Genomic DNA, 13741 nt, shown 5'->3' with positions numbered 1-13741 from the left:
TTATATTATTATAAAGATTTATTCACACACAAAGATATAAATACATATATAAATGGTGTAGTTTAAATTTGTTTAAATAAATTTTTGAAAATAAAGGTTTCTAAAAGAAAAAAGAAAATATGCAAAATTATGCACAAATAGAAAACATTGATTTTTACTCACTACATAACATATTTATCATTTCAGTTATTACGTAATCATCGAATCCTTCAACATATAAATTATTCATTCTTGTACTTAAAAGTTCTTGTAAAACCGGAACTTTCCATTCATGTTCCAATGGGACATCAAAATATTTCATTTGCTTCTTAACTAACATTTTACTAAGATTCGAGAGATTTACAAAACAATCATTCGCAATAGAAAATAAATTTCTGCCAAGAACTATGTTAAGGTCGTTTATTGATTATGAACATTTCTGTATTTGTTTATTTTTAATTAGAAGATGACTGCAGAACCATTTATGATGCTTTCAGACGAGGAGCAGCAAAGGTAAATATAAAGAAACATAACATAGTCGAGTAGTTGAGAGTATCCTAAAAGTTTGGCATACTAAACTAAACTAAAGATACTACTGCATACTTTATTTTAATAGATAAATACTAAAACATATAGCCAATTGTATTGAAGTGAGCCCCGCAAGGTGATATGGCAAGTAGGGTTTCCAGCAAGCAAAATCTTTCGCGAAAAAATGCGAAAATTTTTATTCGGATTTTGCAAATTTTTTCGCAAAATTTCTAAAAAAAATCTTTTCGCGAAAAAAAATGTCCGCAGAATCCAGTGCAGTAGTTTATTATATCATGATTAATAATTTCTCTTCCGTATTTTTTTCGAACAAATTTCGCATTCTTCCCCCCGAAATTTTCGCGTTTATTTTTCGCAACATTTTCGCAGTTTTTTTTCGCGAAAATTTAGCATTTTTTATTGATATAGATTAAAGCAGAATTTCTGAAGAAAAAAATTAAAATTTTCGCTTTCTTCCCCCCGAAATTTTCGCGTTTATTTTTCGCAACATTTTTGCAACATTTTCGCAGTTTTTTTTCGCGAAAATTTAGCATTTTTTATTGATACAGATTAAAGCAGAATTTCTGAAAAAAAATTAAAATTTTCGCATTCTTCCCCTCGAAATTTTTGCGTTTATTTTTCGCACCATTTTTGCAACATTTTCGCAGTTTTTTTTGCGAAAATTTAGCATTTTTTATTGATACAGATTAAAGCAGAATTTCTGAAAAAAAATTAAAATTTTCGCATTCTTCCCCCCGAAATTTTCGCGTTTATTTTTCGCAACATTTTTGCAACATTTTCGCATTTTTTTTTCGCGAAAATTTAGCATTTTTTATCGATACAGATTTAAGCAGAATTTCTGGAAAAAAAATTTAAATTTTCGCATTCTTCCCTTCGAAATTTTCGCGTTTATTTTTCGCAACATTTTCGCAGTTTTTTTTCGCGAAAATTTTGCATTTTTTATTGATACAGATTAAAGCAGAATTTCTGAAAAAAAAATTAAAATTTTCGCATTTTCTCGAGCGAACGGAATGCGAAAAAATTTTCGCGAAACGATTCACGCTTTTCGCTAAAAACACTATAGGCAGGACTGAATGTAGATTCCACAACCACTTCTTTATATACTAGTTCTCAAATAATCCTTTTTCTAACTCATGAATAAAATGTATACATTTTGATTTGTTTAAAGTCTAATGGTGGGATCTGTCTTGGCTGGAGGAACACTCATCTTTTACCCTATCAGGTAGTTCGTTATAGATCATCTATAACTGGTTCTTAAAAATGCCTCGATTGAAACAAAAATATGTATTGATAAAATAAAAAGAAACATCTTATATAATAAAGTTTTTCGCCATATTATATGTTAGCTATAAATAACTGCCCAAACAACTGGACCAGATGGCGAATTTTTTTTAGAAAACCCATAGAAACCTTGGGGCCTGGGGGTCACATTAGCTAAAAAATTTGATTTTTTTTTAATATAAAAATTGTTTTTCAAATATTTTTTTAAAATTCCACGGGCAATGATGGCCACTTCAGCTGGTTATATATAATCCTATTATGGATCGGCCTAAATATTACAACAGCTCTTAAATTTTTCCAATCTTAAAATTAATTTTTTTAAAGTCTAAAAGTTAACATATTTTTGAGATAACATATTAATATATTTATTTAAATTCTTTTTTTCAGTGGTTGACCTACGAAGAAGTTTTGCTTAGAGCCCAAAATTTTGGTTCAGGCAATAATATAATATAGACAAAATCTATAAAACCGATAAACAATTGTTTGCATAAAAATGTGATTTTTTATTTTCTCTAAATAGTCTGAGAATGGTTAACGAGCATAACTTTTCTAGTGCAAAATTTACCACACTAGATAATAAATTCAACTATCCGTACCTGGTTCAACTATATCTCGCTATGCTATATGCATGACTTCATTTACATAGAGATTTAGGGTCGGGAAGAATTTTTGTTGCAGTTAGGTCATGCAGAATAATTTCTGAGGCCGAACAAGAGTTTTGGGTACAATTTTATCCTGCAGAGTTATTTCTGAAGCCGAATAAGAGTTGTGGGTGCAATTTTATCATGCAGAGTTATTTCTGAAGCCGAATAAGAGTTTTGGGTGCAATTTTATCATGCAGAGTTATTTCTGAAGCCGAATAAGAGTTTTGTGTTAAATTTTATCATGCAGAGTTATTGCTTAAGTTTGATAAGAGTTTTGATTTCAGTCAGATCATACAGAGTAGCTTCTATAGTTAAACTAAATATTTAGATGCAATTAGATCAGGCATAGTTTATAATTATTTCTGAAGTTTGTAAAACGTTTTGTGTGCATTAAGATCATGCAGAGATTTAGCTGAAAATAAATAAGAGTTTTAAGTTTAGTTAGGTCATACAAAATTATCGCTTAGGTTTGATTAAAGTTTGGATTACAATAAGATCATGCAGAGATAAAGATTTGAAAAAAATGTCAACAAAATATCGAAAAACTGTAAAAATATATATATTTTTTAAATGTTTCAACATTCGTTTTTCACGTGCTTTCAAATATGCAGTTTTGAGATCTATAGCTTAAATAACAAAAAAGTGATTGGCCATTTTTTACCGTCATATGCATTAAAAAATCCATCAAATTATTTATCCTGAAAAATTCAGAAATTTCGAGGTAATAGTCGAGGTAGAGTGCTAAGGCAAAAAAAATTAGGCTATTAGGGTTAAGAGGAAGTTTTTGATTGATGCAGTTTGATCCAATTCCAACTTAGATTATATTTCTAAATGTGTATTTATGGTTTCTTGATGAAATTAATGCAGAGAGGATCTTGATGCAATTAAAACACTGAGTTCTTTCAATGAAACTGGGGATGGTTAAGCAATTATTGAAAAGGTTCGACTTCTGAAAGAACCAAAATAAACCTTAATGGGTTAAAATAAAGTTCCTATCTAAAGGGACTGTAGAATAAATTTCAAGTGACCATCCATCACTGTTAAGTTTGGTTCAAGAACCGGGCCGTCATCTATAACCTGCTATAAGAGGGACCTGAATACAGGCACATATAGATTATACCAGGCTAAAAAACGGAACGGTACACCAAATGAACCAATCCCTTCTCTGGAAATCTCAATGCAATGGTACCCTTTGAACCTTTGATTGGTTATCGAGGACTTAGAGCTCATTGAATATGTCTCTTAAATGTTAAGTGAAAAGCCGTTAAGAAGGAGTGTATACTGTATATGTTAGCCGACTGTGTCAACTCAACATGGATGACGTCATGTTTATTACTGGAAAGCCTACAATCTTCTGTTTTCAATAATTCGAATATTAATCGATAAATTTTACAACTTCTAGAAAGTAAATTTTAAAGGGTATTGTTGTGAATCAGAAGATCACTTGAAATTATAATTACAGTTTCTTTAATGGTCGATTTTATACTTTGGTCTGCATAACAACATTTTATACAGATATAAGATTCTTCATCTTCAATTTTATGGATTCCAATGTATTATGCAAATTATCTTCTCGTCTGCAGTGTATCCTGTTAGAGATAATATTCATATTAAACCAACAAGGTATTAATATCAGGTTTAACATTGAAAAAGATATACATCTAGTTGTTTTATCTGAAAAAGTGTTAAATTCTGATGATTTTCTTCATTGTCTCTGCTGCCTATATTATCAAATCACTTTCAGAGAGACCCCAAAAATTATAATTTCCAGTTTAGATGAAAACAAGAAAATCATCTTTTTTCGCGAAAAATCAAAGGGTCTAGGCAAAGATCGAATTTAATTCGGTATCATTTGCTACTATTTTTACATCTGTTGTAAGGAGAAAATGGTTAAAAACATCTTATACCCAAGAGCGTAGGATCCATATAAATCCAAGCAGTTGCATTATTCTGCTCAGATCATAAATAGTATAATTAAATTTAAAATTTATTATTCAGATGTTACAACCTATTAGTGTCGAATTCAAACCGCTGCATTCGTGTAAAGTTATTATTTCAAAATATTTTTCTAAATTTCCGATGTATTCTTAACGACGAGTATTAGACCTATTATTTGTTAATAAACCACTTTTGTAATTTTCTCCTTAGATTATATCCAATAACCTTTATTATTGTTTATATTATTGTGTGAAGGTCTAATCTCAATGGGATTACAGCCAGGTCTACACACCATGGTCGGAATATATTCAAGGTATAACAGGAATATTTAGTACTGTAGTCGTTTTCAATGTCTTTTATAACTCCTTTTTTGCTTATTGAAGACCATTTTGTACACCTAATTGAGGTTTGCAATGCCAATATAAATTATTCATAAGACTGGTTTATATTAAAGGCACTGTAAGCGTAATCTATAAAATGCCCTGTCAGATTCACAACGTTACCCTGCAAAGCTTTGTCTTATTAAGAAGTTTGTAAAAAATATGAAATTTATAATATTTAAATTATTTAAAATATTTAAAAATAAGCTGGAAGAGAACAAAAGCAAAAACAACACCATTGTTTACATTGAAGTTTTCATCGGATAGTTCAAGAACTCCTTATCAAAGTAAAACTTGTTCAATAGTGTCAAATATAAACAAAAAAGGTGATTACTCACCTCAAACTTTAACTCTATGTCGTCTTTGATATTTCTAACTTTGACAATTTTATACCGTGCAAAATTCACAGTTTGAAAGGTAAAAAACGTTAGGTTTCAGAGAGATATGGACTCGGAAATTAGAGATCGAGGCTAGTTATTAAATCAATTTTACTGTTTTTGACGTATGTTTTTTTTAAATTAGTTATAACTAAGGACAACTTTGAAAAGAATTAGATTTTATGGACTTTGTTGTGAGTGCTTTTAGATATCATCCTACAGGGGAACCTAAAAACGAGTTATAATTAATCTTATTCGTATTTGAAATTATGCATAATGCGAGTAGCTTAAAAATTAAATTCAAAAAGTGAAATAGGTCTTTTTACTTTTTACTTATGATTATAAGACCATGTAAAATCATAACTTGAGTCTGTTAAGCTGTGTTTCCATTCCAAAGTTTTATGAGTCCAACTGTTCCTAAAGTCCAACCGTTCCTAAAGTCCAACTGTTCCTAAAGTCCAACTGTTCCTAAAGTCCAACAGCTCCTAAAGTCCAACTGTTCATAAAGTCCAACAGCTCCTAAAGTCCAACTGTTCTTAAAGTCCAACTGCTCCTAAAGTCCAACTGTTGCTAAAGTCCAACTGTTCCTAAAGTCCAACTGCTCCTAAAGTCCAACTGTTCCTAAAGTCCAACAGCTCCTAAAGTCCAACTGTTCTTAAAGTCCAGCTGTTCCTAAAGTCCAACTGTTCTAAAGTCCAACTGTTCTTAAAGTCCAACTGTTCCTAAAGTCCAACTGCTCCTAAAGTCCAACTGTTCTTAAAGTCCAACTGTTCCTAAAGTTCAACTGTTCCTAAAGTCCAACTGCTCCTAAAGTCCAACTGTTCCTAAAGTCCAACTGTTCCTAAAGTCCAACTGTTCCTAAAGTCCAACAGCTCCTAAAGTCCAACTGTTCATAAAGTCCAACAGCTCCTAAAGTCCAACTGTTCTTAAAGTCCAACTGTTCCTAAAGTCCAACTGTTCCTAAAGTCCAACTGCTCCTAAAGTCCAACTGCTCCTAAAGTCCAACTGTTGCTAAAGTCCAACTGCTCCTAAAGTCCAACTGTTCTTAAAGTCCAACTGTTCCTAAAGTTCCTAAAGAAAGTACTTTTGAAAAGTATTTTAAGGTTTTTCTGATTCCTTGTCCTGCCAAATGTGGAATGTTCGGTGTGTAAAGAATGTTATATTGGATATAGAGGATATATATAAAACATATAGAACCAGATACAGTTTACAGCCTCAGTCACAAATACTTTTGTCATTTTAAACCTGGTCTTCTTTTCTGTACTTTTTCTAAACGTTTGTTTTACTACTTTGACGATAACGCCATGCCAGCAAAATCGGAATTATTTTTTAAAAAACCGTCTAAAGAATTTTTTTAAAATTTTAGAACCTTTTTATCCTGGTGTTAATTTGTTAAAAGAAAAAACTTGCTGATTAATAAAACGGAAAGTATGTTTTAAACCTTGGTCGCTTATACTCAATTTTAAACTAAAATTTTATATATGAGAAAAAATGCATATCTCTAATATGCTATTTAAAACAAGTTACATTTTGCTGCAGTACATTTTTTTGTAGTCAACAATTTATTTTTTGTTTTAATTAAATTTATTTAATTTTTAGGAACTGTCCTGAATGGGTGATTTGTGAGCAGGAAAACATACTATTTCTATCGGATTTTTATAAGAAAAATATCAGAAAACTTCTTCTTTTTCCGACAAAAAACTTCACATTACAACATTGAATACTTTGAACCTATTAATCTTCAGATTTCACGACATGACATAATACATAATTTTAAAGGGACAGTTAATCTACAGTTTGACTAGAGTTAGGAAGAATATGTTTGAAAAGAAACTGTTCACCTACAGTTTGACTAGAGTTAGAAAGAATATGTTTAAAAAGGGACTTTAACCTACAGTTTGACTAGAGTTAGAAAGAATATGTTTAAAAAGGGACTGTTCATCTACAGTTTGACTAAAGTTAGGAATAATATGTTTACAAAGGGACTGTGCATCTAAAGTTTGACTAAAATTAGGATGAATATGTATACAAAGGGACAGTTCACCTACAGTTTGACTAGAGTTAGGAATAATATGACTAAAAAGGGACAGTTCACCTACAGTTTGTCTAGAGGTAGGAATAATATGTCTAAAAAGAAACCGTTCACCTATAGTTTGTCTAGAGTTAGGAAGAATATATTACAAAGAAACTGTTCACCTACAGTTTGACTAGAGTTACCCGTGTAAACCCAAGAGGTCTAATTCATAGACTTCTCTGACTTTCCTGACTTACTGGTCGACAAAATCAAGATGAAGCATGGAATCTCAGTAACTTGATACAATTTTGTAAATATATTTCCCCCCCCCACTACCGCCCTACTTCCCTATTTCCATTTTTAGGCTGATAGCTGACAGCCCGACCAAGAAAGTTATACCTCAATATATCCTTTATAATTAACACATGTGTTACCCCTCCAATATGCTGCTTCCCTATTCCCCATTATTGGCTAGATGTCTATTTTAGTTAGAAAAAAGTTACCCCTCATGATACATCCGGATCAAATATCAAATATGTTTTCAGCAAAGAAACTGTTCACCTACAGTTTGACTAGAGTTAGGAAGAATATGTATAAAACGGGACTGTTCACCTACAGTTTGTCTAGAGTTAGGAATAATATGTTTAAAAAGGGACTGTTCACCTACAGCATGGTGTCTGTTCCCCTCTACGATTCCTTAGGTAAATCTAATCTAATTTAATATGCGGTCCCATTTTTTAGGAATATTTTTTTCTTTACTTTACAAATTTTTTCTAAATTTCGAAACATTTAACAATTGATATAGTACTTTAAATGATAACTAACAACCAAAATAAAAAATGAAATCTCAACTCTTTTGAAAATAAAACAGTTATTATTTTAATAAATGTCTGGGTATCTTGGAAATTTCGTCATATGAGAAATTTCCAAAATCTTAAAAATATACCACCCTAAAATACCTAAACCTAGGCATTTTGGAAATTATCCATATGCCCAGGCATTGGGGAAATTTCCCAGATACCCAGGCATTTGAAAAATTTCCCAAAATTTCTAAAGGTATTGAGGGTGGTATTTCTTTAAGATTTTGGAAATTTCCAAAATCTTAAAAATATACCATCCTCCAATATCTGTAGGTATTTGGGAAATTTCCCAGATACCCAGGCAGTTGGAAAACAATAAAATAAATATATTCCATATCGCATGATCCCATCGAAACTGAGATTTATAATTATTTCGATTATGCTACCGGAGTAGGCATCTTGTGCGTAAAAATACAATTTTTCTAAAGAAACAAGAAACAGAATATAGTCTTCGCAACAAATCCCAATTCTTTAATATATATCCACAACCAAATTATGTAAACAGTAGATATTTCAAACTTTGATTGTTTGATATAACAGAAGCCATAGAATGAAATATCTAAGGTCTACAACATTGGGTTGTTAAGATACAGGGATATTAAAAACCAGAGTTTGTGGCAAAGACTTAATTCATGTCGGATACAATGCCAAATATTCACCTGAAAAACAGCAAAGTAATCTTCTAAGAAGAAAAAAAAACGGAAAATTAGAAATATTCTTAGTTAAAAAATTCACTTTTTTGCAATACTTTTAATTTTCAGGAGTTGATGCTAGATCGTTTGTGTTATCAGAATGTGATATGAGGGTAGGTGTAGAAATTTACTTTTTTATTGTTATCTCAGGTTTTAACTCAAAGGAATTAAGTCTTCGTCACAAACTCTAATTTTCAAATCCCTATATCTCTGCAACCCAATGTCGTAGACATTAGATATTTCCAACTATGTTAGATTGAATATTCAAAGTTTGAAATATCAAACGTTTACATTTTCAGGTTGCAAGGATATAGGGATACAAAACTTATGTTTGTGGCAAAGACCCTTCATTAATTTTTACCCTAATTTTTGTAGTTGATACATACAATTTTACTTTAAATTAAAAACAAGCAGGAAAAAAGGTTAAAAAGTTTAAAATTAAATTAACGTGTAAAATGAAGAATATGGTTTAGGTGGTTATAGTGTATAATGAAGAAAATGCCAAGAATGTATTAGATAGTAATCCTCCCCCCTGCCTAAAGGTAAGTTAACACAACTCAAAGGTTTTAAACATTATTATTCTTCTACTTATAGCTATGGATATAAAGTTTTATAAAACCAAAAGTTGCTTGTTTCTAAATTCTTTTTAAAAAAAATCTAGAAAGAATTGTACAAGTATCTCAGTAATCAGTGATGACTATTTATAACCGAAAAAAATAGCTACATACAGTAATAACCAAACAACTCAGGAATTGGAAGACTACTTTTAATATCAAGTCAAATATTGTCTAATGAGCCTGAGAGGCTGAGACACACAGTAACTATACAGTATAAACAGACCCATATCCCTTAAATAGTGATTTAATGTGTCAAGTAAAGCTATTTGCTTTGTAACAAAATCAAATCCACTTGAGTATTGCTATGATGTCGTCTTCCTATTCCTTTGTTTTCTTATTCTCACTGTATAACTGCAAACAATATTGAATATTAATTCTAAAAATGGATTCATTAACCCCTTAGTTAATAGTTGTGATTACATATTGAGTGTCTAGATATATCTAGATTTTTTTTTACACAAGAAGATAATATACATTCTTCATACATATTAATGGTTAAGTTTATATCTTTCTCATTGTGTATCTTGGTTATAAAATCGTATTTAAAGCTTAATCAGTCTATGTATTTTTCATCAATTATCTTCTTCCAATGTACTAATGTTGCAAAAAAAGAAACTGAACACTCTTCACTATCTTTTAATTTCTAATTCGTAAATCTTTGCAACCTGTTCTTGCAAACCTTTGATATCTCAACATATGAATAGTATTAAATTAAAAGTCAAAGTGTTAAATATAAAGTTCTACACTATCCGGTTGCAAAGATATATGTATTTGAAAACTTAAAAACACAGTGGTAAGTAATCAATTATTTTTAGGTGTTAATAACGATTAAAGATATCCGTCCTAGAGTGGTAGAGGAGGCGGATACAATGGGTATTAAGGTCGAATAATAACTTTAATTTCCTAATCTTATTAGGTCTTTTAGCTGTACAAAAGCTTACAAAATCACCCCATAATTATGAAAGTTATGGCTTTTTGGGCTAAAATTAGGAAAAATAATTTTTTTCTTTGCTTCTCTTTTATAAACCCTTAAAGATATATGCTGATCGAAATGGTGAACTTGTTTATCATGATTTTAAGGTAACTTACAAACATTTTGAAAGTGCTAGCACCAAAGCTGACCATGGGAGAAGCTGAAATGTGCTTTATGCACATATTTCTATATAACGCTTAAAGCTATATAACCTGCAAACCAAGCCAATTTTTGCATTTGCATCTATTTTTCTTGGATGTAGTACACATTAATTTTAGTTCTCTATGTGACTCAACTAATATTTGTTCAAGTAAAAATATACAATAATGAAATTTTTTGTAAAGTTTGATAAATCCGAAAAACCTAATATTTGAGTATAGTGTAGACAAGATAAGGTAAAATTCGACATCAATGGTACACAACTTCATAGTTCTTCTAGTTTTAATTATTTAATTTATACGGAAAATTATGAAAAAAGCATATTATTCGGTTTTACACTAGACAATCAAACATTTCTGTTCATCTTGATAGCTTTTTAATTAAAAGTGTTATAATAAAAAAAAACATATATGAACTCCATCTTCTGTAAAGTTTAAGCTTTAGTTTAATGTGATATAATTGCGACCAATTCTGTGTAAACTTTTTAGATGTACATTCAATTTTACACACTTCATAGTTTTCAGCTTTCACGTGGAATAGAAAATTTGAGTTTATTTAAAATACATTATTTTTGGAATCAGTCGCAAAACTAAGAAAAAAATAATATATCATTTTGTAGGTTCTCAGATTTACAGAAGTTGAGAAATTTGGTGCTAGAAATAAGGTAAAAAAAAGATTTTTCGTCTTTTTGCGATCTCCCAATATTTAGATTTAGAAAATGACATACATACAGCTTGAAACCCTTAATACATCGGAAGAATTTATCGAATGTCGTCTTGACAATTTTTCATAGAGTTTTATACTATATATTACGTAAATTTCAGTATTTGCGAAAATAAATAAATAGCTATGAATATGCGGGAACAGTTTTAAAGAGTTCCATATAATAATTCATTTAAAAAAACTAAATATCTGCAACATTCCATTATCAGAAAGTGAAGAATACGACATTTGATGAATTCTTTCGATGTATTCGTTATTAAGGGTTTCACTGTAGATAATTTAATATTACTAGATTTTTATGCAGTGAATACCATTAGACAAGGTTTGAGTACAGAAAAAGTATAAGTGGAGTTATTAGTTCGTTATCTGTAAGAAGATTAAGATTACAAAGAGAATCATAAATATGATTATTAAACAATGTCGTGTTCGTCAAATATAAAGTTCAAGCTACATAAAAGTTATTTAATAATTGTTTTGCATATTATCTTGCAACAAGAAATAAAAAGTGACACATAGTTGAATCGCGTAGATTATACAGATAGAACACTAGATGCCATCTTTTCAAGATTTAGAGTTTTTTATTCACAAAACCTCTGAGGAAAAAGCTCAAGGGAGTTACGCATGTTCTCTCTCTGTCTTGTAATTCAGCACTGCATGTGCGGAACTCATTTGGGCTTCTGCCTCAGTGTTATTGTGAACAAAGAAGCCATAAATCTTAAAAAGACGACATCTAGTGTTCTATCTTTATTGTTATTAATCCATGGTGTGCTATAACAAGATATCATTGAAATAACAAATATTTCCGCATTCATATTTCATAGAAATCAGGAACAGAAAATGTTGACATTTTATAGTCGCCATTTTTCTTTTTAATTTTCAAACATAACTTTTCGCGGATTTTTCAGTTTAATTTTTTTCGGTCAAACTATTTCAATTTTGAGGATCCAGAAACCTTCCCTGGGTAATTGGTAGCCTCTGCCAAAATTGTCTGCCCGTCAAGTTGAGCCTTGTTGACGTTTATTAGATACAGACAAACATACCAAATATAAATATATGAAGGAGAATTCTTCTGTTTAAACAAAGTGTGCATCTGTTCTAATCATAATTCTTAAAATTGACAAATGATAAAAAAATGAAGTGAAACCCTAAAATAATAAATACAAGGAACTCCCGATCTTAATTTACAGAAAAATTGTACTGCAATGTCAAAGAGAAATAAAAAAACGTTGATTTTGTTTAGATACATTTTGGGTATGTTTTCTATGTCTAAAATTTTATTTACACAATGTACTACGGAACTTACCCCAGTCCTAGAACCATGAGTTTGTTAAAATCCGGATTTATTTTTCTTCCCAAATCTTATTTACACTAAAAATTGATTTCAATTTGAAGGAGAAATATAAACAATCCTTTATTCACATGTCCGATGGGTGAAATTCAGGGGGGATGATAGTTCTCTACCTGAGTGCTGAGTTAGCTGTACTGTACACATACAACTGTTTACTAATATTGAAATACTATAGGTTAGGCCAGAATCAACTTACAATAAACAAATATGCAGTACACTGTCAGTATAGTTTATGGCCTATAAAATTAGTAAAGGATTAGCGTACATCATCACTCTATACACTTTAATCTCGTTGGTGAAATAGAAACAATGCAGAAGTGTACATTATTACTGAATCTTTTTGTCAAGGTTCCCGATGTGCCCCCTAACGTAGACGCAACAGCTACAATTTGCTTTGCAAAACTAGCAGCCTTTGGAGAAACAACTTCAGATAGACCAAAGGTACAGCTTTTTAGGGTCGGGATAGCAATCAATAAATGTCATACAACTGGCTTCATTGATTTAGACAGCCTATATTTTGTGCAGAAAACGTACTTGGCTTGTACATCAGATTAGTACGACCAGTGCCGGTAAATTCTTGTACCGGTTCGGATTCTGCACTTATTACATTTTTTGTCGGAATTGGGCATGAATTCAGAATTGAAATAATTTAATAATTAATCTAGAATTCATAAAAATCAATTTTATCTGAATTTATAGTTTACAATTTTTCAGATATAATTTTTTTTTTGATTTTTTTAAAGACTTTCTTGTAGGGCTGTGCAAAATTACTGCTGCGTCTTTGCGACCTGCAATACTACATTCTCAGATCAACTACCATACATTGCCAGTCACTCCCTTTAATCTATTTTCTGAACACATCAGACCAATCCACCGCTGTTAATAATTTCATCTTTTCTGTGTTCGCTTTGTTTTTATGTCTCTGTGTTTCAGGGAGTGATGCTCTCACATAGAAATATAATGGCTGCAACAACTGCATCTGTGCTTCAGGTGACAATAAAACTAAATCTAAAGGAACTGTTCACTGTAAACTAGATAATTTACAGAGGAAACAAAGATATTTAGTCTTTGCCACTGACTAAAATGTTCAAATCCACGTGTGTTTGCATCCTGACGGTGTTAACCTTTTAACATAATTCAAACTTAAATTATTTAATCTAACTAAATTCATAGTTTGAAATATCTACGACATTAGGATGCAAAGATATGA

At 30.7% G+C, this 13741-nt stretch overlaps 1 protein-coding gene across 1 annotated transcript in view; it reads left to right on the top strand.

The window, feature by feature from the left end:
- Positions 1 to 13741, top strand: part of LOC111715185 (long-chain-fatty-acid--CoA ligase 1) — a 40426-nt gene that overhangs the window by 1757 nt on the left and 24928 nt on the right. The window contains exons 3-14 of the mRNA XM_023490467.1: positions 443 to 492; positions 1694 to 1747; positions 2194 to 2242; positions 4644 to 4701; positions 6745 to 6775; positions 7812 to 7860; positions 8781 to 8824; positions 9185 to 9253; positions 10144 to 10209; positions 11080 to 11124; positions 12880 to 12972; positions 13465 to 13521. Coding sequence (XP_023346235.1) covers positions 443 to 492; positions 1694 to 1747; positions 2194 to 2242; positions 4644 to 4701; positions 6745 to 6775; positions 7812 to 7860; positions 8781 to 8824; positions 9185 to 9253; positions 10144 to 10209; positions 11080 to 11124; positions 12880 to 12972; positions 13465 to 13521 — 665 coding nt within the window. The remainder of the gene's footprint in view (positions 1 to 442; positions 493 to 1693; positions 1748 to 2193; positions 2243 to 4643; positions 4702 to 6744; positions 6776 to 7811; positions 7861 to 8780; positions 8825 to 9184; positions 9254 to 10143; positions 10210 to 11079; positions 11125 to 12879; positions 12973 to 13464; positions 13522 to 13741) is intronic.

The sequence above is a fragment of the Eurytemora carolleeae genome, unplaced genomic scaffold (assembly GCF_000591075.1).
Source record: "Eurytemora carolleeae unplaced genomic scaffold, Eaff_2.0 scaffold98, whole genome shotgun sequence".
NCBI classification, from domain to species: Eukaryota; Metazoa; Arthropoda; class Copepoda; order Calanoida; family Temoridae; genus Eurytemora; species Eurytemora carolleeae.
The sequence above is the reverse complement of the archived record's forward strand: the minus strand, read 5'-3'. Positions and strand labels throughout refer to the sequence as shown.